The sequence below is a fragment of the Podarcis vaucheri genome (assembly GCF_965113315.1).
Source record: "Podarcis vaucheri genome assembly, chromosome: 12".
Classification (NCBI taxonomy): domain Eukaryota; kingdom Metazoa; phylum Chordata; class Lepidosauria; order Squamata; family Lacertidae; genus Podarcis; species Podarcis vaucheri.
Genome location: NC_138750.1, coordinates 60,440,965 through 60,463,822, shown reverse-complemented (window position 1 = coordinate 60,463,822; position 22,858 = coordinate 60,440,965). Strand labels below are relative to the sequence as shown.

Here is a 22,858-nt window from a genome sequence, read left to right as displayed (position 1 = left end):
TGGACTACAACTCCCATGAGGTTTGGCGCTGGCTGGGCCTGATGGGAGTTGTAGTCCAAGACCGTTTGAAACCGCCCAGTGGCCTGTTGTACGAATGCAAACTGCTCCTCTGGTGAACCTGGAACTCAGATGGGACAAGGCAAATTGACGGGTCGTAGGCGGAGAATTCTGCAAGACTCTGCTATTCCTCACCTGGAATATTCACCCTGCCGGAAGGAACCCCAACGATGCCTGCATTCTGCCATCTTTCTCCTTTCCCCACGGTGCTGGTAGGAAGGCGACAGACAATGGAGTCTACGGAGAAGGGGCCGCCAGTCCAGCCGACCGCAGCCGTTTTCCCCGGCCCCGGTCGTAACAGCCGGTGGGAAGGGAGGAAACATGCGACTCTCCGCAGCAAAAAGCACAACACAGTTGCTCAAGGGGGCAAAGAGAAAGATGGACTTGTTTCCCCACTGAGAACCTTCTAACAGAACCGAGGGTCTACGGTGCGCGGGAGAGTCGTGGCGGAGCGTTATCTGCACGGCGGTGTGCCAAGGAGCGGCGCAGCTGCGCAGAGACGGGAAATTTGGGGCTCGGGTTTCCTCTCCCGTCTTTCTGCAAATGCAGAGAACCCCAAAGAGATGGGGCCAAGTCGTCCTTCCCACTTAGTGCTTTTGCTAGACTTCTGCAGGACTGGCAACTAGTTTTTCAAAACAGGGGCAATCGCAGAAGTGCGGCAGTGCTGCCCACTAAGGGGAAAGGCCAGTGCTGTTATTTTTTTCTGGTGCCGAATCACCGGGGGGTGGTGGGGTGGACTGGATGATCCTTGAGGTCCCCCCTTCCAACTCTCCAGCCCACAACGACGCCCCTGAACCCACCCTACTCCTTGCGTCCTCTGGGAAGGCAGAATTTGCAGCACACGGGTTATTCTCCCAAGGTTCTCACCCGGCCAAAGTCCTGTTGTTGTTTTTTTAAAAGCTGGACCCCAAGGGGAACTTGCTGCTGGTGACATCAGCTCCCACCAGCCTGGTGCCCCACTCCAAATGTTTTGGGTTGACAGGCCTGGCTGGGCCTGATGGGAGCTGCGAGCCAAAATACCTGGTGCCAACCGGACTGGCTTTTTATGCTTGTGTGATGCTGATGGGAGGCTTCCTGCTAACACCAGGCAAGTCGCCGATTTTAGAGTTCAACCCAAACCTGTTTTCTCCTCCTATCCACTGCCCCAGTCCACCAAGATAAGGAACTGAAGCCCAGACCGATATCTAGGGGTTGGTGAATAGAATAAAAAGCACCAAGGTCTCAAAATTTGCTGCAACCGGTTAAGGGGAGAGTTGGGGAACGGCGTCTAAACCACACACCTTTCAGACTGGTACGAAAACAAAAGACCTGGATGATTCGCCTTGAGGGTTGATACAAAGGTAGCTGTAAAAGTAAAAACCAACCTTCAACACTGAGCAGGTTTGGTGCTTATAAGAGAAAGCACCTTAAGGTACAGGTCAGAGTCACCAGCAGACCTCAGCCAGCTCCTTCGAAGGCTTTTCAATGTTTGACCGGTGGCGGTAAAGGGAGCGTGGCCCCCTTAAGAGAGGAGCGCTGGGCTTGTTCCAAGGGGGGGGGGAGAGCAAGCAGTGGGTCAGACGGAGGGCTAGAAGGCCAGGAATCTCACCTCTGTGGGACCAGAAGACTGCAGGGATGTCTTCTGATTATGCTTAGCAGAGGCCGCCGGAAACTAAGGCTTGCTGGGCAAAAAGTTGGGGTGAAGACACGGAGGTTTACCAAATGGCAGGGTTTTATTGCTGGTGAAGACACTTGCGGGACCCTAAGCCAGCCGTGTGCAGTAAGATTACAGACATCCTGTTGCTCTGCTCCTTGCCCACCCCCATTCCACCAATACGACCCCCTCAACTTGGGGGTCACCGGTACCGAGCAATCCAGTTTCCAGAGCGAGTGGGGCTTTGGGGAGGGTCCCCCTCGCCTCCTCCTTCCCTTTTTCAAACCAGAGGGTAGGTTTAGGGTAGGCACCCCCAAACTCGGCCCTCTACCTGTTTTGGGACTACAAATCCCATCATCCCTGACCGCTGGCCCTGTTAGCTAGGGATGATGGGAGTTGTAGTCCCAAAACAGCTGGAGGGCTGAGTTTGGGGGGTGCCTGGTTTAGGGGGTCGGGGTAGGACGCGCCGAGCTTAATGCTTTGCGGGTTTGCTGCTCTGCCAGAGTTATTTTCCGGCCATTACAGCTTTCTCTCTTGAGAGCAAGAGGACAGAACTCCTGCCTGAGCGAGGGAGAAGCCTCCGTCTTCAGGATCGGTGCAAGTTTCTCGACGTAGTGCAACGAAAACGGGTCCTTTTAAGGCCGCCGGAGAAAGACCAGACCGCAGTCTTGAGGCTGGTGTGTCTATTGCGTTTCTGTCCCCCCAAACTGCCATGGATCGGGGGGAGGCGGATAAGGTATTCTCCCCACCCACCCCAATTCCAGTCCTCTGTCTCTTTTTCCCGGTGTGACAGCAGTGTCACGCAATTGCCCCTTCAAGCGCCGCAGGAATCGAGTGCTTCGGTCGGGGAAACGAGGAGCAGCCGGATGGGCTCTGGGAAGCCCTTTCCCCCACAATTGTTCTGTGCGCGCCGTCCTCAGAAGGTTGCTCCAGGTGTGTGAAGAGACCTCCGACTTGCAGGTGAGTCCCTGAGGAAGTTTGTTTTCCTCCTCCTTCTTCTTCCACGCAGGGGAACTCTGCGGATCGCGACGCTCCGGGGACAATGCAAAGAGGCCTCCGGGCAGCGGAAGACGCCCCCAAAGCGGGTGAGGGTGGGCAGATCCCGTGTCCCGCCGTGGCTGCGAGGCTACAGGTGAAAGCCGACCCGAACTGCTTACTTGGACTCCGCAGGGTTGTATTCTGTCTCCCCAGACGACACCTGGGAGATGCGACGCGTCGAACGCCACAGCCGTCTGTGGAACTGCCCCGACTTCACCTGCAGGCAGAAGGTGGACCAGGAAGTGGGGAATTAGTTTATTATTATTATTATTATTATTATTATTATTATTAGTGTTATCAGAATTCTAAGGTCTCAAATATAAATTAACGTTCATAAATGTACAAGGCAAACGCACACATAGGTATATCTGTGTCTGAAATACCACAGGAGAGCAATCAGGAAGCCATTTTGACTCTCCCAAATTGACCTCAAATATTTCTCTGCACTCATGAAGGAAATGGGAAAGGCACCCCCGCCCATTTTTTTTTGTTTACAAATCCTGTCTTAAGGGCGTATTTGTGTATGAATAGCGTGAGCCTGTGACCTGGATTCAGGAACTAAGGTATTAACCGTCGCAAAAGAATGGCCAGGCTGCCCAGGTAATGCAATCAGTGACCATTATCAGGTATCCTGGCAGGCAAGTGGTACCTTGGGTTAAGTACTAGATTCATTTCGTAGGTCCGTACTTAACCTGAAACTGTTCTTAACCTGAAGCACCACTTTAGCTAATGGGGCCTCCCGCTGCCACTGCCACCCAATTTCTGTTCTCATCCTGAAGCAAAGTTCTTAACCCAAGCCAAGGTACTATTTCTGGGTTAGCGGAGTCTGTAACCTGAAGCGTCTGTAACCCGAGGTACCACTGTATGATGTTTCAGGGGTGTGGTCTCAGGGGTCAGCAAACTTTTTCAGCAGGGGGCCAGTCCACTGTCCCTCAGACCTTGTGGGGGGCCGGACTATATTTTTTTGGGGGGGGAATGAACAAAGGGTGGGACACGACTAAACGACTAAACAACAACATGGGCCACTTCTGGCTTATGGGGCTTCGGTTGCTGACCCCTGCCATACAGGCTCTTGGATACCCCATAAGGGAAAAGGAGCAGGTTTCCCCCCCCCCCCCATAACACTAGGAAGAGTTGAGCTGAAGGGCAGCTGTCACTCACTCACCTCCAGAGGCTGCCCTGCTCCGACCACTATCAGCTTCCCATCCTCCAAGCCCACGAGAATGTGGCTCTTCTCCTTCGTCACCGAGACGCTGTGGATGGGGACCTTCATTGCCAAAGGGGCGACAGCAGCTTGGAGGCTGAAAGGAGAGGAGGGGGGTGGCGACTGTGTTAGGTGCCGAGGCACTTAAAATCTAAAATAGGTAAAGGTAAAGGGACCCCTGACCGTTAGGTCCAGTCGTGGCCGACTCTGGGGTTGCAGCGCTCATTTCACTTTATTGGCCGAGGGAGTTTTTGTGGGGTTTTTCTTTCTAAGTATTATTCATGTGAAAATCTGTGGTCAGTCAAGGCTTGAAGACAGGCGTGTCTGGGTTGTGGGGCTGACTTTTCTCAGAAGTAACACAGAGCAGGTCCCAGATTTCCCTTACTGCTGTTTAGATTGTAAAAACGTGGAGTTTTGAACCTGGAACAGATGTGAAATAATCTAGGATGCCATCTTCATCTCTTGCAATGTACTTAAACTAGGATAATTTCATGCCTAAAGGTAAAGGTAAAGGGACCCCTGAACGTTAGGTCCAGTCATGGCCGACTCTGGGGTTGCGGCACTCATCTCGCTTTACTGGCCGAGGGAGCCGGCGTACAGCTTCTAGGTCAAGTGGCCAGCATGACTAAGCCGCTTCTGGCGAACCAGAGCAGCACACGGAAACGCCGTTTACCTTCCCGCTGGAGCAGTACCTATTTATCTACTTGCACTTTGACGTGCTTTTGAACTGCTAGGTTGGCAGGAGCTGGGACCGAGCAACAGGAGCTCACCCCATCGCAGGGATTCGAACCACCGACCTTCTGATCAGCAAGCCCTAGGCTCTGTGGTTTAACCCACAGCGCCATCCGCGTCCCTCAAAATAACGAGCATAATAAAGGCAGGAACAGGCGTGGGGAAATCTTAGTGCAGTACGACTGTAAGTTAGAATTTAAAAACAAAAAATCCAAATAATTTTAATTGGTTTTCATGTAAATATAAGAGCAACATATACCTCAAGGAGCGTCTCCTATACATACATACATATACATACATACACACACATACGTCTCCACCCCCATCGTTCTGCCCAGACACTGAGGTCCAGCTCCAAGGGCATTCTGGCGGTTCCCTCCCTGCGAGAAGTGAGGTTACAGGGAACCAGGCAGAGAGCCTTCTCGGTGGTGGCGCCCGCCCTGTGGAACGCCCTCCCACCAGATGTCAAGGAAATAAACAACTATCAGACTTTTAGAAGACACCTGAAGGCAGCCCTGTTTAGGGAAGCTTTTAATGTTTGATGTTTTATTGTGCTTTTAATCTTCTGTTGGGAGCTGCCCAGAGTGGCTGGGGAGAGGGCCACAGCTGAGCTCAGGTCGTGCTTTGGGTCTCCCGCAATGGGCATCCGGTTAGCTATTGCAGAACAGGACGCCAGACTGGATGGACCACTGGCCTGATCCAGATGTGCTGCCGGACTCCAACCCCCATGAGCCCCGGCCAGCGTGGTCAATTGTCAGGCATGATGGGAGTTGTAGTCCAACAGATCCCTTGTCGGATGTGAAGATTCAGAGGCTGCTTAATGTGGACTGCTTAGAGTTCCGAGCGAGGCATGTGAGATGCTGTCTGTTCTGACACAAGGGGAACTGAGTCGATCATCAAGGGGTGAGCCTTTACCTCTGCAAGTCCCTGATCTGTAAGGAGCACTGAATGGTCCCCAGAACGACAAACTCCTCCGTTATGCACATGGCGGTGACCTGCTCGTCCAGAGGGATGGAGACCAGATGCTTGCCGTTGACTGAGTACAGGTGTAGGGCAAACTTGTCCTTCAAGAAATGAGAGGTGGAGGTTAATAATAATAATAATAATAATTTTTATTTATACCCCGCCCTCCCCTGCCAAGGCCGGGCTCAGGGCGGCTAACAAGCAATAATAAAAACAAGTTGAATGAATACAACTTAAAAACAAAATTATAATACAACATTAAAATATTGAAAACATTAAAATATAGCCTCCTCGCAGGAGGAGAAGGAAAAGAAAAAAGAGAGGGAGGGAATCAAATTGGCTCCAAGCCAAAGGCCAGGCGGAACGACTCTGTCTTACAGGCCCTGCGGAAAAAGAAATCAGATCCTGCAGGGCCCTGGTCTCATGAGACAGAGCGTTCCACTAGGCTGGAGCCAGTGTTGAAAAGGCCCTGGCCCTGATGGAGGCTAATCTAACTTCCTTAGGGCCTGGGACAACTAGGGTGTTGCTATTTATGGACCTTGAGGCTCTCTGTGTGGCATACCGGGAGAGGCGGTCCCGTGGGTACGAGGGTCCTAGGCCGTGAAGGGCTTTAAAGGTCAAAACCAGCACCTTAAATCTGACTCTGTACTCCACCAGGAGCCAGTTCAGTTTGAAAAGCTCTCGCAAGAGCCGCTCCTTCAAACGGAAACCTTAAGCGGCCCCGCCAATGCCTCGCAAAGTGCACCAGCAGAGGTCTTTGGCGTGTTTGCAAAGTTGGAAGTGAGAGAGGGCCACTGTGCAAGACGCCAGGCCTGGGCAAGGCCCTGGCTCCCAAAATGGGTCTCTCGACAAGCACCCACGAGTCCTGCGCCGCTTCTGCCAATGGCTCCACTTCACCTTTGCCTAAACTCATGCCCGGCAGCAGCGAAGACCCCCCAGAAAAAAATCCTTTTCCTCTTCCCTCCCTGATGTTCTTTCCTTGTGTGTCATGGCTTTTAAAGAGTGTAAGCCTGCGGCTAAGGACCATCTAGTTTTGACCGTACGTAAACTGCTCTGGGATTTTTCTTGGCAGGACAAGTGCTCTGAATAAATACAAAATGAATAAATGTAGGGGTGCAAATATCCAGAGTGTGGGGGTCAGGTGGGACTGCTATGAGGAATTATGAAATATGGAGCAAGCCATTGTGTCAGCGATGAAAGCACTGCGTTGACTGGGTTTGATTCATTGACAATAATTTCTGACCGAATCCCACAAGCCTCTCCATCTCTGCCATTTGCTTTCTCTACGCCTGACAGGCATGTATAAGTATTCTAAATACACAGGACAGTTGTTCATCAGGCATCCTGGGTTATAAAGATAGTATGTAACTTTGATATAGTTAATCTTCAGGAAGATCTTAAGGGCCAGGACGCAGGTGGCGCTGTGGGTTAAACCACAGAGCCTAGGACTTGCCCAACAGAAGGTCGGCGGTTCGAATCCCCGCGACGGGGTGAGCTCCCGTTGCTCGGTCCCTGCTCCTGCCAACCTAGCAGTTCGAAAGCACGTCAAAGTGCAAGTAGATAAATGGGTACTGCTCTGGCGGTGAGGTAAATGGCGTTTCCGTGTGCTGCTCTGGTTTGCCAGAAGAGGCTTAGTCATGCTGGTCACATGACCCGAAAGCTGTACGCCGGCTCCCTCAGCCAATAAAGTGAGATGAGCGCCGCAACCCCAGAGTCGGCCACGACTGGACCTAATGGTCAGGGGTCCCTTTACCTTTAAGGGCCAGGAAGAGAGTTCACAAGGAGATTGTAAATACTCTTTCCTTGCCATCCTTCCTTTCCTGCCTGTTTATGACCTCTGGGGTTTTGCTGAATGCACTCCTCTAGTCCTGTTTTATTTACTCTCTGATATGTATGCATTCTCAAAGTAGTCTTTGTAGTTAACAGGATTTCTTCTGATCTGGCTTTGTCCCACGAGGGGCTTTTTGAAATGCTCAGAGGAAATCTGATTGGTTCTTACGAACACTGTGCGAAAAGTTCTTTTGTGAATAAAACGACCTGGGCCAAGGGGTGGACGGGGGAATTATTATACGCTCTCCTCCCAGAGTCTTGCTGGTCAAGCCTCGTGTGTATTCTATTAATCAGAGTCCACTACCTCCTTGCTTTGGGAACGCTACAATAAAAACCGACACCGAATGAGATTTTCGCTCCGTGGGCTCCTTCCGCCCTGATTCTACAAGCCCCCAGTTTGTCTCTACAAAGGTCCCTGCGCTGCAGAGAGAGACCCGTTTGAGAATCGCTCGGGACTCGTCTCTCTCATCCGCCAAGGTGACCCGCCTGCTTCACCCACCCCAAGCAAGGCCTCCCGGAGCTCACCTTCAGAGAGGCTCTCCCTTCCACGGTCGTCTGCACCACGACCTGCCCCTCGTGCCCCATGGTGAGGTTGGAGACTGTCACTGGCAAGGAGCTCTCGCAGGGAGGCCTTAACGACTGCATGAACTGGCCTCGGCGGACGGTGTGCACAATGACGGTGCCATCCTAGAAGAAGAGAAAGTTTTCCACGATGAGAAGGATGCCAAGGAAGGGAACGTGGTGAGAGAGAAAGAGAGTGCATAACAATAACAGTAATAATTTTTATTTATACTCCCCAGCCAAGACCAGGCTCAGGGCGGCTAACACCACGTATAAAAACCAATTGATTAAAATACAACTTAAAAACAAGATTAAAGTACAATATTAAAATGCAGCCTCATTTCAGTAGAAACTCAAATCAAAAACTTTGGGGGGATGAAAACGTCAAATCTCCACCAAGGCCAACTATCCGATAAGATACCTTTATTGTCATTGTCCCATTACAGAACAATGAAAAATCTACATAAGACATTCAAAAACCCCTAAAAACTCTGAAACTCCATAATTAAATACAATATACTGCCATAGAGACTACCTTACACTGCGTTTAAAACCAGAATCACATTTGGGTAGAAACTGTTTCTCAGGCGGCTGGCCCTAGTCTTTATAACCCTGGACCTTCTTCCAGAAGGCAGAAGCTGAAAGAGATCATTTCCGGGGTGCGCACTATCCTGCGCTATCTCTGCAGCTTTCTTATGATGCTGGGAAGCGTAGATTTGGTCCAAGCCTTTGTGAGGTTCCTAGACACCCTTCTGCCTCTTGTTATCAGAATCTTCTGGGTTCAACTGCATGTGTACCAGGAGGCAGCCGTGAACAAGAATGAGGTCCCTGCTAAGTGGTGTTCCCACAGGAGATCCAGAAAAGGCGCGTCCAGCCCGGAAGACACACACACAGACCCCACTGCGGCTCACCTTGGACCCCGAGACGGCCATGTCCAACTCGGTGCTGATGGCGACGCACGTGACTTCGTCGTCGTGCCCGTAGAGAACCTGGACGGGCTTGGGTGCCAGGCCACAGGAGAAGCCACCCTGGGGCAGAGGAGAGAAGAGGCCGTCAACAGAATCTCTCAGAACCATAGAGATGGAAGGGTCATCCAATCCAACCCTCCTCTTACCTGCTGCAGGACCTGCCAAACCATGCAAGTGGTATCCCGTGACCCGGATATGAGGTAGATCCCGCACAGATCTAAGGCCAGGCAAGTGACGACGTCTGCAGGGAGAGGAGAGGGGAATCACCAGAACAGAAACACACGGATAACGGTCCCCAGTTAGTTACCTTATCTACATGCAGAGGATAAACATATACAGTGGTGCCCCGCAAGACGAATGCCTCGCAAGACGGAAAACTCGCTAGACTAAAGAGTTTTCCGTTTTGGAGGTGCTTCGCAAAACGAATCTCCTATGGGCTTGCTTCGCAAGACGAAAATGTCTTGTGAGTTCCTGTGGGTTTTTTCCCCTCCCCCCTTTTTCTAAGCTGCTAAGCCGCTTATCAGATGATCCGATAAGCCGCTAAAAGCCGCTAATAGCGCTAATCCGTCAATGGGCTTGCTTCGCAAGACGAAAAAACCGCTAGACGAAGAGAATCACAGAACGGATTCTTTTCGTCTTGCGAGGCACCACTGTATACTGTATTTCCTGGCGTATAAGACTACTTTTTAACCCAGGAAAATATTCTCAAAAGTCGGGGGTCGTCTTATACGCCGGCTACAGCAGCAGCTCCTGCAGCAACTCCCCACCAAAGGACAAAACGACAGCAGATTAAATCAGAGGACACCAAGCTCTCTAGATGAAGCAGAAATACGCTTGAAAATTGGCCCCAGAAGCCCCCAGCTACTGGGAAGTGGAGCGGATTTCCGAGCCGGACTGGAGACTGGTTTTCTAAATTTTTATTTGGTGTGCGTTGGAAGAGGGGTAGTCTTATACGGTGAGTATATCCCAAACTCTATATTTTAACTGGGAAAGTTGGGGGTCGTCTTATACACCCAGTCGTCTTATACGCCGGAAAATACAGTACATATGTACAAATGGAGGAGCGTTCAAGGACAACTCCCCGCAGGCAGAAAAGGAGTGTGTCAGGGACGCAATAGTAAGATGACTTTAAAGACAGGAAACAAAGAAGAACAACCAGTTTAGCCACTGCTCACTAGGATGATATTCTTCGAACTTTCAGTGAACAAAACGGGAAAGAAACTTTAGGAAGAGGTAACAGAACAATAATACTATTGGAATTATGAGAACGGCTCGTCTGAAAATCCTCCTTCCCTTCTCTATTAGCATGCATTTGCTAGAATTAGTACATAAATGATAGCTTTTCAGTGGTTAGTTAAGCTTGAAGTCCCTCAGGCATGCTTTCAAAATTATTTAGGTTTTTAAATCGTGGGCAAGAAGATTCACAAAAAAGGAAGGAAATAGCACTCGGTCGTTTCCATTCTCTTCTCCCCGCAGCCATGATGACTAGAAACATGCCCTTTTAAGATTGAAGACAGAACGAAAGGGAAGCAGCAGCTCTCAGGGTGCCAGAGCCTGCACTCAAGAAGGAAAATAATATGCTGGCATTTAGACGTTCAGCATGCTCTGTTTTTCGATTCCTTGCGATTTTCAGAAGGGAGTCTCTCCTCCCGCGAGTCGTGGCCTCCTACCTATGTGCCTGCTGATGTGTCCCACAACCTTCCCTCGGCTGAGGGACGTCACCCGCAAGCTGTTGTCCCAGTGGCCTCCGCTGAAGAGGAGCTTCCCATCGTGAGAGACCGTCAGCGTCTTGGAGGACACTTCCACACCTGGAGCAACGGGTCCATATAGGAAGCGCTGGGTCCTAGCAGGAGGGAGGGAGAAAGAGAGAGAGATGTTCCTGCCAAGCAGCAAAGCCTGCATTTTAGGCAGGTGAGGAAAAGGGACCCATCAAAACACCTGCTGAAACCGCACACCTCGCCACTGAAGACTCCTTTACCTAGGCCAGTGTTTCTCAAATTCCCCGGCTGTTGCTAGACTACAACTCCCATCATCATCCCTGACCAGGGCCGGATTTAGGTTCGATGAGGCCCTCAGCTACTGAAGGTAATGGGACCCTTGATATGTCCAGCTGTCCTTTGTCAACAACAAATTGTCGCTGTTTTTTTTTTGTGTTGAACATATGCTATATGGTACTTTACGGACCTCATAGGTATCTCAAGCCACCTGAACATAACAAAATATGTATTTTATCAAAGTAATTGTTGAACTGAAATACCATTAAAGGTAAAGGGACCCCTGACCATTAGGTCCAGTTGTGACAGACTCTGGGGTTGCGGCGCTCATCTCGCTTTATTGGCCGAGGGAGCCGGCATACAGCTTCCGGGTCATGTGGCCAGCATGACAAAGCCGCTTCTGGCAAACCAGAGCAGCACACGGAAATGCCGTTTACCTTCCCGCCGTAGTGGTACCTATTAATCTACTTGCACCTTGACGTGCTTTCGAACTGCTAGGTTGGCAGGAGCAGGGACCGAGCAACGGGAGCTCACCCTGTCACGGGGATTCGAACCGCCGACCTTCTGATCGGCAAGTCCCAGGCTCAGCCGTTTAACCCACAGCACCACCTGCATCCCCCCATTTGTATATAAAGTCCCAGGCTCAGCGGTTTAACCCACAGCGCCACCCGCATCCCCCCATTTGTATGTATAGCTCAGAATAAATATACTGCACTGAAGAACCTGGAACTCTGAGAATTCACGACAAGGTGGGAGCGAAGCCCAGACTCACTTTGCGTTGGAGACGGTGGGGTCTTTGGTGAAGCTGAAATAGTTGGAGATGTTCTTGTCGTAGGGCAGCCAGCCGTGTGTGCCTAGCAGCCCGTTGGCACTGACAGTGACCTGGAAGAAGTTGTTGGGGGGGGGCAAATTAGGCAATAAGAAGGGCAGGGAAGCAGCTCACGGCGACGCAGGGGAGATGGGGAAGGAAGAGGGCAAACAGGAATCGCAACATCCTTCCTGGGATAAGGGGATGCCCACCCAAAGAGCTGTAGAATTGTTGCAGAATTGGAAGGGGACCCCCCAAATGTCATCTAGTTCAACCCCCCTGCAAGGAGGCCTTGGGAGAAAAGCATCAATTTTCTGACCGGAGGGCCTTCTCGGTGGTGGCACCCGCCCTGTGGAACGCCCGCCCAGCAGATGTCGAGGCAATAAAACTATTTTACTTTTAAAAGACAACTGTTTAGGGAAGTTTTTAATGTCTGACGCTGTATTGTTTTTAATATTTGGTTGGATGCCGCCCAGAGTGGCTGGGGAAACCCAGCCAGATGGGCGCGGTATAAATAATAAATTATTATTATTAGTTTGAACCTACCAGCATATCGGGATATCCCTGAGTCATGAAGGAGTGGGCTTGGTTTTTTGGGACCACAGCCTGGACGAGGGGGATCCCGTCGCTGATGCTCTGAAAAAGGACAAGACGAGTCACTGCTTTTTGCCGCTTGGTTTCGGCAAAATCTGTGCTGTTACCCGGTTCCCGCCTTTGTGATAATTCCCCACCACCAGCTACAGAAGAGGAACACACTCATCTCCACCCTTGCTCTGGGAAAGGAAAGGGAGTCGCAGGAGATAGGCGGGTTGGCAATGCCCTTTCATACGTATCATACAATTGAGGGGCACTCAACGGTCATCTAGTCCAACCCCCTTTCAACGCAGGAATCTCAAACGAAAGCATCCACAGCCACCCAACCTCTGCTCAGCCCGGTCTTATTCAACATCTTTATCAACGACTTGGATGATGGACTCAAGGGCATCCTGATCAAATTTGCAGATGACACCAAACTGGGAGGGCTGGCTAACACCCCAGAGGACAGGATCACACTTCAAAACGACCTTGACAGATTAGAGAACTGGGCAAAAACAAACAAGATGAATTTTAACAGGGAGAAATGTAAAGTATTGCACTTGGGCAAAAAAAATTGAGAGGCACAAATACAAGATGAGGGACACCTGGCTTGAGAGAAGTACATGTGAAAAGGATCTAGGAGTCTTGGTTGACCACAAACTTGACATGAGCCAACAGTGTGACGTGGCAGCTAAAAAAGCCAATGCAATTCTGGGCTGCATCAATAGGAGTATAGCATCTAGATCAAGGGAAGTAATCGTGCCACTGTATTCTGCTCTGGTCAGACCTCACCTGGAGTACTGTGTCCAGTTCTGGGCACCACAGTTCAAGAAGGACACTGACAAACTGGAACGTGTCCAGAGGAGGGCAACCAAAATGGTCAAAGGCCTGGAAACGATGCCTTATGAGGAACGGCTAAGGGAGCTGGGCATGTTTAGCCTGGAGAAGAGGAGGTTAAGGGGTGATATGATAGCCATGTTCAAATATAGAAAAGGATGTCACATAGAGGAGGGAGAAAGGTTGTTTTCTGCTGCTCCAGAGAAGCGGACACGGAGCAATGGATCCAAACTACAAGAAAGAAGATTCCACCTAAACATTAGGAAGAACTTCCTGACAGTAAGAGCTGTTGGACAGTGGAATTTGCTGCCAAGGAGTGTGGTGGAGTCTCCTACTTTGGAGGTCTTTAAGCAGAGGCTTGACAACCATATGTCAGGAGTGCTCTGATGGTGTTTCCTGCTTGGCAGGGGGTTGGACTCGATGGCCCTTGGGGTCTCTTCCAACTCTATGATTCTATGATTCTAAAAACCTCTGAGGAAGGAGAGCCCACCACTTCTTGTGGGGGTCTGTTCCCCTGCCCAACAGCTCTTGCCACCAGAAAATTCTTCCTGATGTTGAGATGGAATCTCCTTTCTTGTAACTTGAAGTCGCTGGTGCGAGTCCCACCCTCCAGGAACAGGAGGAAACAGGCTTCTTCCGTCTTCTACGGGACAGCGCTTCAGATATTTAAAGATGGCTCTCATATCACCTCTCGGTCTTCTCTTCTTCTTGCCCGGGCTAAGCATCCGCAGCTCCTTCGACCGTTCCTCATCAGGCTTGGTTTCCAGACCCTTGACCATCTTGGTTGCCCTCCCTTTGCGCGTGTTCCAACTTGTCAATGCCCTTCTTGAACTGCGGTGTGTTCGCGTGTGCCAGCGGTACCTCTGGTTGCGAACGGGATCCATTCCAAAGGCCCATTCGCAACATGAAAAGAACGCAACCCGCAGTGGCGCGTTTGTGCATGCGCTGGATGTGATACACCGCTTCTGTGCACGCGTGAGCGGAGAAACCCGGAAGTAACCCTTCCCGGTACTTCTGGGTCGCCGCGGGACGTAACCTGAAAGAATGTAATGTGAAGCGGACGTGACATGAGTTATGGCAGTATTCTACACGCGGACACACAAAATCACACCCTGGAGGAAACAGACTTACTTCAGCAAAGAAGGACTTCAGCTCACTGAGGTTCTCAAAGACGTTGGGGGGGATGGTGTCCAGGCGAGAGAGTCTCTTGGACGCTGCGTTTTCGGCAGAGAGCCGGGCTGGATGGGGCTCCTAGAGGAGAGAGGGAGCAGGATATTTCAAACGGGATATTGGCATGTTGCATCCTATTTAACTTTATGTGTCAAACCTCGGTTTCTTATGGCCCCCGCCTATTTGCTGTCCTGTACAATCCACACAGGACACGGGTGGTGCTGTGGGTTAAACCACAGAGCCTAGGACTTGCCGATCAGAAGATTGGCGGTTCGAATCCCCGCGCGGGGGTGAGCTCCCGTTGCTCGGTCCCTGCTCCTTCCAACCTAGCAGTTCGAAAGCACGTCAAGTGCAAGTAGATAAACAGGTACTGCTCCGGTGGGAAGATAAACAGCATTTCCGTGCGCTGTTTCTGGTTCGCCAGAAGCGGCTTAGTCATGCTGGCCACACGACCCGGAAGTTGTATGCCGGCTCTCTTGGCCAATAAAGCGAGATGAGCACCGCAACCCCAGAGTCGGTCACGACTGGACCTAATGGCCAGGGGTCCCTTTACCTTTACAATCCACACACCCCATGAGATGAAAAGGTGGTTAACATTATGGGGAACACAGTGATGAAGGCAGGAGGGGGGGCTTTCCACAGATCATTTCGTAGGCTGACATGCCAAGACATATCCATATGGGAAAAGCCAAGCAGCCAAAATGATATTGTAATGTATTTTTAATCTTTTGTTGGAAGCCGTCCAGAGTGGGCGGGGTGATAATAGTAATAATAATAATAATAATAATTTCCCCAGCCACTCTGGACGGCTTAAAGATTAAAAATAGATTAAATATATTACTATTAAAAGCCGTCAATGGCGCATTAAACCACCAACACTCCCCCTCCCCATTCTGCTGTTTTGCAAATTGGGTACGGCGCTGCTGTCAGTGTCAGGCTAGGATCTGGGAGAGAGCTGGGTTCGAATCCTCCGTTAGCCACAAAGCACACTGAGTGACCTTGGGCCTGTCACGGCTTCTCAGCCTCACCTACTTCGCGGGGTTGTTGTGGGGTGAAAATGGGGAGGGGGGGGACAACTGTGTACACCCCCTTGAGGTACTCAAAAATGTGGGATATACACGCAATGAAATAAATCTGAAACAGAAGCGGTAAGCGGTGTGTGAAATTTAAAAATAGACCCTATTTTCAACGAGAAAGAGAAGCAGAGAAATGCAAACCAGGGCGCTGCCCGCCTTCTGCCATCTTCCACCTGGGCCTTGCAAAATGGCCACCTGCCTACAGGTCAGGTGTGTGTCGCCCCCCCCCCCCGTTGCCTTCTGAACAAAAATCCGGAAGACACCTTGACGGCCCCTCCTACCTTCAGCAGCTGGCAGGGGGTCTGCCCAAAGTTACTGATGATGCCCTCCAGAGCCTTCCTTTGGGTCTCGTCGGCGATGGCATCCAGGTCAACCGCCCCTGAAATGAATTTTGGGTGCCATGAGGGATATACGAAGTGCGGTGTAAATCAGGACTGGGGGAGCTGTGGCCCACAAGATGCAGCAGTTAGGGACTCCACTCCGGGTTGGAGTAGGGTTCGCTCCTGAGCCTTTTTCTTCTCCCGAAGATATCCCACAAGGCAGCAGAGGTTTAGGGTCAGAGTTTTCCTTCTCCTAGATGGGCTCCCTTCCCAGGTGGACGAACCCCATCTGCCCCTCACTTTCCTCTGCAGCCCATGCAAAAACTGCCTTCTTGAATTATTATTATTATTATTATTATTATTATTATCATCATCATATCATTTATACCCTGCCCACCTGGTGGATGAGCCCCATCTGCCTCTCACTTCCCTCTGCAGCCCATGCAAAAACTGCTTTCTTTAATAAATTATTATTATTATTATTACTATTACTATTATTATTACTATTATTATTTTATCATTTATACCCTAGTCCACCTAGTGGACGATCCCCATCTGCCCCTCACTTCCCTCTGCAGCCCATGCAAAAACTGCCTTCTCTAATAAATAATAATAATAATAATAATAATAATAATAATAATAATAATAATAATAATTTTATTATTTATACCCCGCCCATCTGGCTGGGCTTCCCCAGCCACTCTGGGCGGCTTCCAACAGAACACTAAAAAGAAAATAAAACTTCAAACATTAAAAGCTTCCCTAAACAGGGCTGCCTTCAGATGTCTTCTAAAAGTCAGATAGTTGTTTATTTCCTTGACATCTGGTGGAAGGGTGTTTCACAGGGCGGGTGCCACCACCGAGAAGGCCCTCTGCCTGGTTCCCTATAACTTGGCTTATCGCAGGGAGGGAACCGCCAGAAGGCCCTCGGTGCTGGACCTCAGTGTCCGGGCTGAACGATGGGGGTGGAGACGCTCCTTCAGGTCTACTGAGCCGAGGCCATTTAGGGCTTTCAAGATCAGCACCAACACTTTGAACTGTGCTCGGAAACGTACTGGGAACCAATGTAGGTCTTTCAGGACCGCTGTTATATGGTCTCGGTGGCCACTCCCAGTCACCAGTCTAGCTGCCGCATTCTGGATTAGTTGTAGCTTCCAAGTCACCTTCAAGGGTAGCCCCACATAGAGCGCATTGACTGTTGGACCCATGCTTGGTCTCATCCGCTCTATGTGCCACTGCCTGTTTTTGCATTTAGGGAAAATTCCCAACTCACTGAGGGTTTGAGCCCCATCGGCTCCCCTCACCTGGTTTAGCCGGCCTGTCAAAGCCATTTCCTGGGATTGTGGCCGCTGTTGCATGTAGACAGTTTCTAGGAGCCCCAGGTGAGACAGACTACCCTCAAAGGAGCATGACGTGTCTCCCACCTGAGGTACTACCCTGATACGTGCGCACAGAATCAAAGAGTTAGAAAAACCCGTGAGGTCTTCTAGCCCAACCTGATGCAACAGACTGAAATTGAAATACTTTGTTGTCACTTGTACAACTTGTATACAGTGAGATTACACGAGCACCCGCCACTCAGCTCTCTTAGTCTTAATTCCCCTCGTTTACTGACACCCACCCACCAAACCCGAAAGTCAGTTGTCCTGTTGTTCTCTTTTCCTTCAGTAGCCTAACAGCCCACGGATAGAAGCTGTTCTTTACCCTGTTGGCGCGACTAATCCGGCTTCTATCTCTTCTGCCCGAGGGCAGGAGATCAAGAAAGTGCCGGCCAGGGTGTGAATCATCCCTGAGAATTTTCCTCACTCTCCTGAGGCAACCTTCTTCCGCTATTTCATCCAGCGGATTCATGGGACAGCCCATAATATCTTGTGCTGTATTCACCACCCTCTGTAGGCACTTCCTATCCGTTGATGTCAAACCAGCGTCCCACACCGTGATGCAGTAAGAAAGGACACTTTCTATTGTAAACCGGTAGAAGGAGATCATCAGATGTGCAGATCATCAGATGCAACGAGGTCCCACCTTACCTTCATACGTGCAGTAATAGAAGACGTTCAGCGCTTCCACAGCGGCTGGGCCCCGCTGTTTGTACCCAAAGATCAAGTCAATCCACTCGTGGAGGTGGGCAGACACGTACTCCGACTCCTGGCACAGACACAAGGGGACGATGATGAGGTCAAAGCACAGCACAGGCCAGTTTGCATGCCACCCAACCATTAAAAAAAACCACCACCGCTTTTCCTGGGGCGCAATCTGCTCAGAGACAAATACCGGCGAACTTGGAAGCCGAACGCCTTGGCTTCCAAACAAATCGGCTCCCGAACGATCGAAACATGGAAGTGAGTGTTCTGGTTTTCGAATGATTTTCATAAGCCAAACGTCCAGCACGGCTTCTGATTGGCTGCTGCAGGACACTCCTGCAGCCAATCGGAAGCCGCGCTTTGGTTTTTGAATGGTCCCGGGAGTCAAACGGACTCCTGGAACGCATTCTGTTCGAAAACCAGGGTACCGTTGTAACTAAAATGCAGGGACACGGCAAGTAAACTTGAAACTTTCCGCATATTTTTGTTTGTTTGTTTTGCAAATAATAATAAATACCGTATTTTTCGCCCTATAGGACGCACTTTTTCCCCTCCAAAAATGAAGGGGAAAACTGGGTGCGTCCTATGGGGCGAATGCAGGCTTTTGCTGAAGCCTGGAGAGCGAGAGGGGTCCGTGCGCACCGACCCCTCTCGCTCTCCAGGCTTCAGGAAGCTATCCCAAGTCTTGCAAGCCCGGCGGGATGTCCCGCGGGCTCGCAAGGCTTGCGGGCAGCAGCCTGCACCCAAAAGCTGGGGACAGCGGGGAGGCGCAGCGCCGCCACCCCGCTATTCCCCGACCTGATCAGGAGGCTGGCGGGGGGAGAAGCAAGCCTGCTTCTCCCCCCGCCAGCCCCACAAGCTCGGGGGATAGGGGGATGGCGGAGCGCCACCATCCCGCTATTCCCTGACCTGATCTGGAGGCTGGCGGGGGGAGAAGCAAGCCTGCTTCTCCCCCCGCCAGCCCCACAAGCTCGGGGGATAGGGGGATGGCGGAGCGCCACCATCCCGCTATTCCCTGACCTGATCTGGAGGCTGGCGGGGGGAGAAGCAAGCCTGCTTCTCCCCCCTCCAGCCCCACAAGCTCGGGAGATAGCGGGCCAAGCTGTCCCTGAAGGCAGAAGAGGGAGACGAAGTGCTCCGTCTCCCTCTTCTAGCTTGGGGATGGCTGCGCAAACCTGGGGGGGGAAATCAAATTTTTTCCTTTGATTTCCCCCCTCAAAAAATAGGTGCGTCCTATGGGCCGGAGCGTCCTATAGGGCGAAAAATACGGTAATAATAAAATTTTATTTATATCCCGCTCTCCCCCGAAGCTGGGCTCAGAGCTAACTTCCCTGTGGCCTGGGACCTCCATGATGTTTTTGTTTGAAGACCGTAAGGCCCTCCGTGGGACATACCAGGAGAGGCAGTCCCGTAGGTACGAGGGTCCTAGGCCCGCTTCACGAGGGAAAAAGCAGGGTTCCCCCCCAAGTCATTCTGCTGATCAGTTTCAGCGGATTTTTAAATTTTAAAATGGATTTGCATATCGCTAAGATGCCGAGGTGTCCTTTGTGTGAGACTGAAAAGAAGGAATTTAATAAAAGTGCGTCGCTAGCTGTTTGGAAAAGGGCATGTTGCGTACTTTATTTCCCTAACTACAGCCAGAATGAAATGGCCTCAGAAAAGAAGATACAGAACAGCCCTCGACTCTCAGCAACTTGCCCTCAGCAATTAAAGCATTTGGGCTTAGTTAAAACTAAAGGAAAAGGAGGGTAGTAGTATTATTTATAGGGGACGTGGGTGGCACTGTGGGTTAAACCACAGAGCCTAGAACTTGCCGATCAGAAGGTTGGCGGTTCGAATCCCCACGATGGGGTGAGCTCCCGTTGCTCGGTCCCTGCTCCTGCCAACCTAGCAGTTCGAAAGCACGTCAAAGTGCAAGTAGATAAATAGGTACCGCTCTGGCGGGAAGGTAAACGGCGTTGCCGTGCGCTGTTCTGGTTCACCAGAAGCGGCTTAATCATGCTGGCCGCATGACCCGGAAGCTGTATGCCGGCTCCCTCGGCCAGTAAAGCGAGATGAGCGCCACAACCCCAGCGTCGTCCGCGACTAGACCTAATAGTCAGGGGTCCCTTTACCTTTTTATTATTATTTATAGGAATAAAATCTTCCCCTCTCTCCATTGCCCTGCCTGCCTCCTCTTACCAGGGCTTTACGGTGCTTGTGGATGAAATCTTCTGGGGATTTGGCCCATCTGGGAAGGACGACGTCTCCCACTTTCTCATTCGACATCTGCAGAGAGCCTAGATCAAAGCCTGCAGGGAGGGGAAATGTGGGAGAATGCAGCAGGCAGCCAAAACCAGCTATTTCCCCCACCCTAAAAACCCCCCACCTTAGCTCCCCTTTTGCAAACCACACTTCCGATTTCCTAAGTCAAGGACCAGCAACTCACACATGGCATGATCAACCTATGGGACTCGTTACTACAAAGTTACGCATCTTGCTGGCGGTCCCTGACGTCTCCCCTTGATCTCTGTTTACCCACTTAAGGGAGAAGACATACCGTATTTTTTGCTCTATAAAATGCACTTTCCCCCTCCTAAAAGTAAGGGGGAATGTGTGTGCGTCTTATGGAGTGAATGCAGGCGGGAGGCTCTGCTCAGCGCTCCCTTTAAAGAGCCGCCTGGAGCGTGTGTTGGGCTCTTGGGGGCTTTTCCCCGGGGAGGGAGAAGGGCTGCCCTTCTCCATGCTCCACACACTCTTTAAAGGGAGCGCGGCTCTTGGGGGAGCCTTCCTGCTGCCGGGGAGAGGCGGCGCACGGCTATCCCATAAGCCAGCTGCGCTGCGATTCTGCTTGCTATCCTGGCTTCTTGCTTAGCCCTGGGCAGATGGAGCCTTCCTCCCGCTGCCCTTCTCCCTCCTCGGGGAAAAGCCTGCAAGCGCCGCACACACGCTCCACGCGGCTCGTGAAAGGGAGCGCTGAGCAGAGCCTGGGATGCACACAGGCTCTGCTCGGCGCTCCCTTTAAAGAATATTTTTTCCTTGCATTCCCCCTCTAAAACTAGGTGCGTCTTATGGTCAGGTGCGTCTTATGGAGCGGAAAATACGGTAGGCCAGATTTGCAGAGCAAGGCGGGGGGGGGGGAGGTTTTGAAGCATGCTCACCAGCTTCGGGGCAAGGAGTACCCTTCTCTCTTCCCTTCGGCAAACTCCAAAAAGACCCATTTTGCAGCTTTCCCAGCCAGATCCCAACGTTAAATTGAGGATAAGAGAGGCATGACCCGGCCCTGCCTGGCTATTACAGGGACTGAATTTGGGATTTTCTGACTCCATCTTTGGATACAAGCCCTCTCCAAATACTTGGCCGCAAAAGGATGATGACTTATCTCCTGCTGGTGAACTCCTGGGCAGCGTCTGCCTGGTCCGTCAGCCAGCAGAACCGGCAGCCCAGAAGGCCTAGGAATCTGAACCAGCCCAGGAAAGGAACGCTTACTGTTTTGGTTCTCCAGGAAGTCCGTAAAGTAGAAGAATTCCGGGATCAGCTCCTTCACGTCCACGGGGTTTTCCATGCGGGCTTGCCAGGCGGCGGGGACGGAGTGAAACTGGCGGTCGGAGCAGTCAAACCTGCCGGCGTAAGAGCGAGAGGAGTTTGAATCGCAAGGCTGCAGGGTTGGAATTTGTCCGATCCTCTCTGCTAAAGCCGTCCCAAGTCGGGGGCCACCAGCGCCTTGTCAAAATGGGCAGAGAGGCACATTCCTGGTTCCTACGCAGTAATGCCCTAAGCGTGAATTTGCATTTCCTAGTGCAGAAAATTATTGATCTGATGTGTAGAGATCTTAATTCTACTTAATTCAAGAGAGCTCTGGAAGCTTCTCTGTGTGAAAGAAAGAAGCAGAAGGTTCGTGATGTTTGGGTTATATCTTCAGAGAAGCTGAGTACAGTGGTACCTTGTGTTAAGAACTTAATTCGTTCTGGAGGTCTGTTCTTAACCTGAAACTGTTCTTAACCTGAGGTACCACTTTAGCTAATGGGGCCTCCTGCCACCACGACGCCACGGAGCGATTTCTGTTCTTACCCTGAAGCAAAATTCTTAATCCGAGGTACTATTTCTGGGTTAGCGGAGTCTGTAGCCTGAAGCTTCTGTAACCCAAGGTACCACTGTAAAGGTAAAGGGTAAAGGGACCCCTGGCCATTAGGTCCAGTTGCGGATGACTCAGGGGTTGCGGCACTCATCTCGCTTTATTGGCCGAGGGAGCCGACGTACAGCTTCCGGGTCATGTGGCCAGCATGACTAAGCTGCTTCTGGCGAACCAGAGCAGCGCACAGAAATGCCATTTACCTTCCCGCCGGAGCAGTACCTATTTATCTACTTGTACTTTGATGTGCTTTTGAACTGCTAGGTTGGCAGGAGCAGGGACCGAGCAACGGGAGCTCACCCCATGGCGGGAATTCGAACCGCTGACCTTCGGATCGGCAAGTCCTAGGCTCTGTGGTTTAATCAACAGCGCCACCCGCGTCCCTAGGTACCACTGTACAGCTGCCTTAAACTGCTTCTGTTATCTTTCAGTCAAGGTCATGCTGACTATAAAAGTAAGGCGAGAAGGTTTCACTTTTTCTCTCTTTTCCTTCTGGTGTGGTGTTTTGTACATAGTATGCTTAGCGCTAAGGTTTAGACTTATTATAAGTTATTGTAAGTTTAAGTCAAGTCTGCTGTAACTGGATTTCTGATGGACAGGGACAATCCTGAATGTATTGGATTTGCAACCGTTATCCTTATTTGCCTTCAGTAGCTGTAAAGCTCTGCTGGATGAAATACAATTGCCTCTGGTCTATTTTGGGGGGATCCTGCAACATGTTTAAGTTTTTACTCTGCTAACCATACGTCAAGGGGAAGAAATGGAGGCAGTGAGAGATTTTACTTTCTTGGGCTCCATGATCACTGCAGATGGTGACAGCAGCCACAAAATTGAAAGACGCCTGCTTCTTGGGAGAAAAGCGATGACAAACCTAGACAGCATCTTAAAAAGCAGAG

General features: G+C 50.9%; 1 protein-coding gene across 5 annotated transcripts in view; it reads right to left on the bottom strand.

Annotated features, from left to right (window-relative positions):
• Positions 1 to 2,701: 2,701 nt before the first annotated feature.
• NBEAL2 (neurobeachin like 2) overlaps positions 2,702 to 22,858 on the bottom strand; it is a 219,421-nt gene continuing 199,264 nt past the window's right edge. For all 5 annotated transcript variants that reach the window (XM_082192090.1, XM_082192092.1, XM_082192094.1 and 2 more), the window contains 14 exons: positions 21,320 to 21,450; positions 20,033 to 20,142; positions 17,798 to 17,915; positions 15,729 to 15,826; positions 14,333 to 14,452; positions 12,335 to 12,424; positions 11,753 to 11,862; positions 10,657 to 10,829; positions 9,133 to 9,227; positions 8,930 to 9,046; positions 7,983 to 8,144; positions 5,580 to 5,728; positions 3,894 to 4,029; positions 2,702 to 2,945 (listed from right to left, as the gene is read on the bottom strand). In XM_082192090.1, the coding sequence (XP_082048216.1) occupies positions 2,844 to 2,945; positions 3,894 to 4,029; positions 5,580 to 5,728; positions 7,983 to 8,144; positions 8,930 to 9,046; positions 9,133 to 9,227; positions 10,657 to 10,829; positions 11,753 to 11,862; positions 12,335 to 12,424; positions 14,333 to 14,452; positions 15,729 to 15,826; positions 17,798 to 17,915; positions 20,033 to 20,142; positions 21,320 to 21,450 (1,711 nt within the window). In that variant the 3' untranslated portion in view covers positions 2,702 to 2,843. The remainder of the gene's footprint in view (positions 2,946 to 3,893; positions 4,030 to 5,579; positions 5,729 to 7,982; positions 8,145 to 8,929; positions 9,047 to 9,132; positions 9,228 to 10,656; positions 10,830 to 11,752; positions 11,863 to 12,334; positions 12,425 to 14,332; positions 14,453 to 15,728; positions 15,827 to 17,797; positions 17,916 to 20,032; positions 20,143 to 21,319; positions 21,451 to 22,858) is intronic.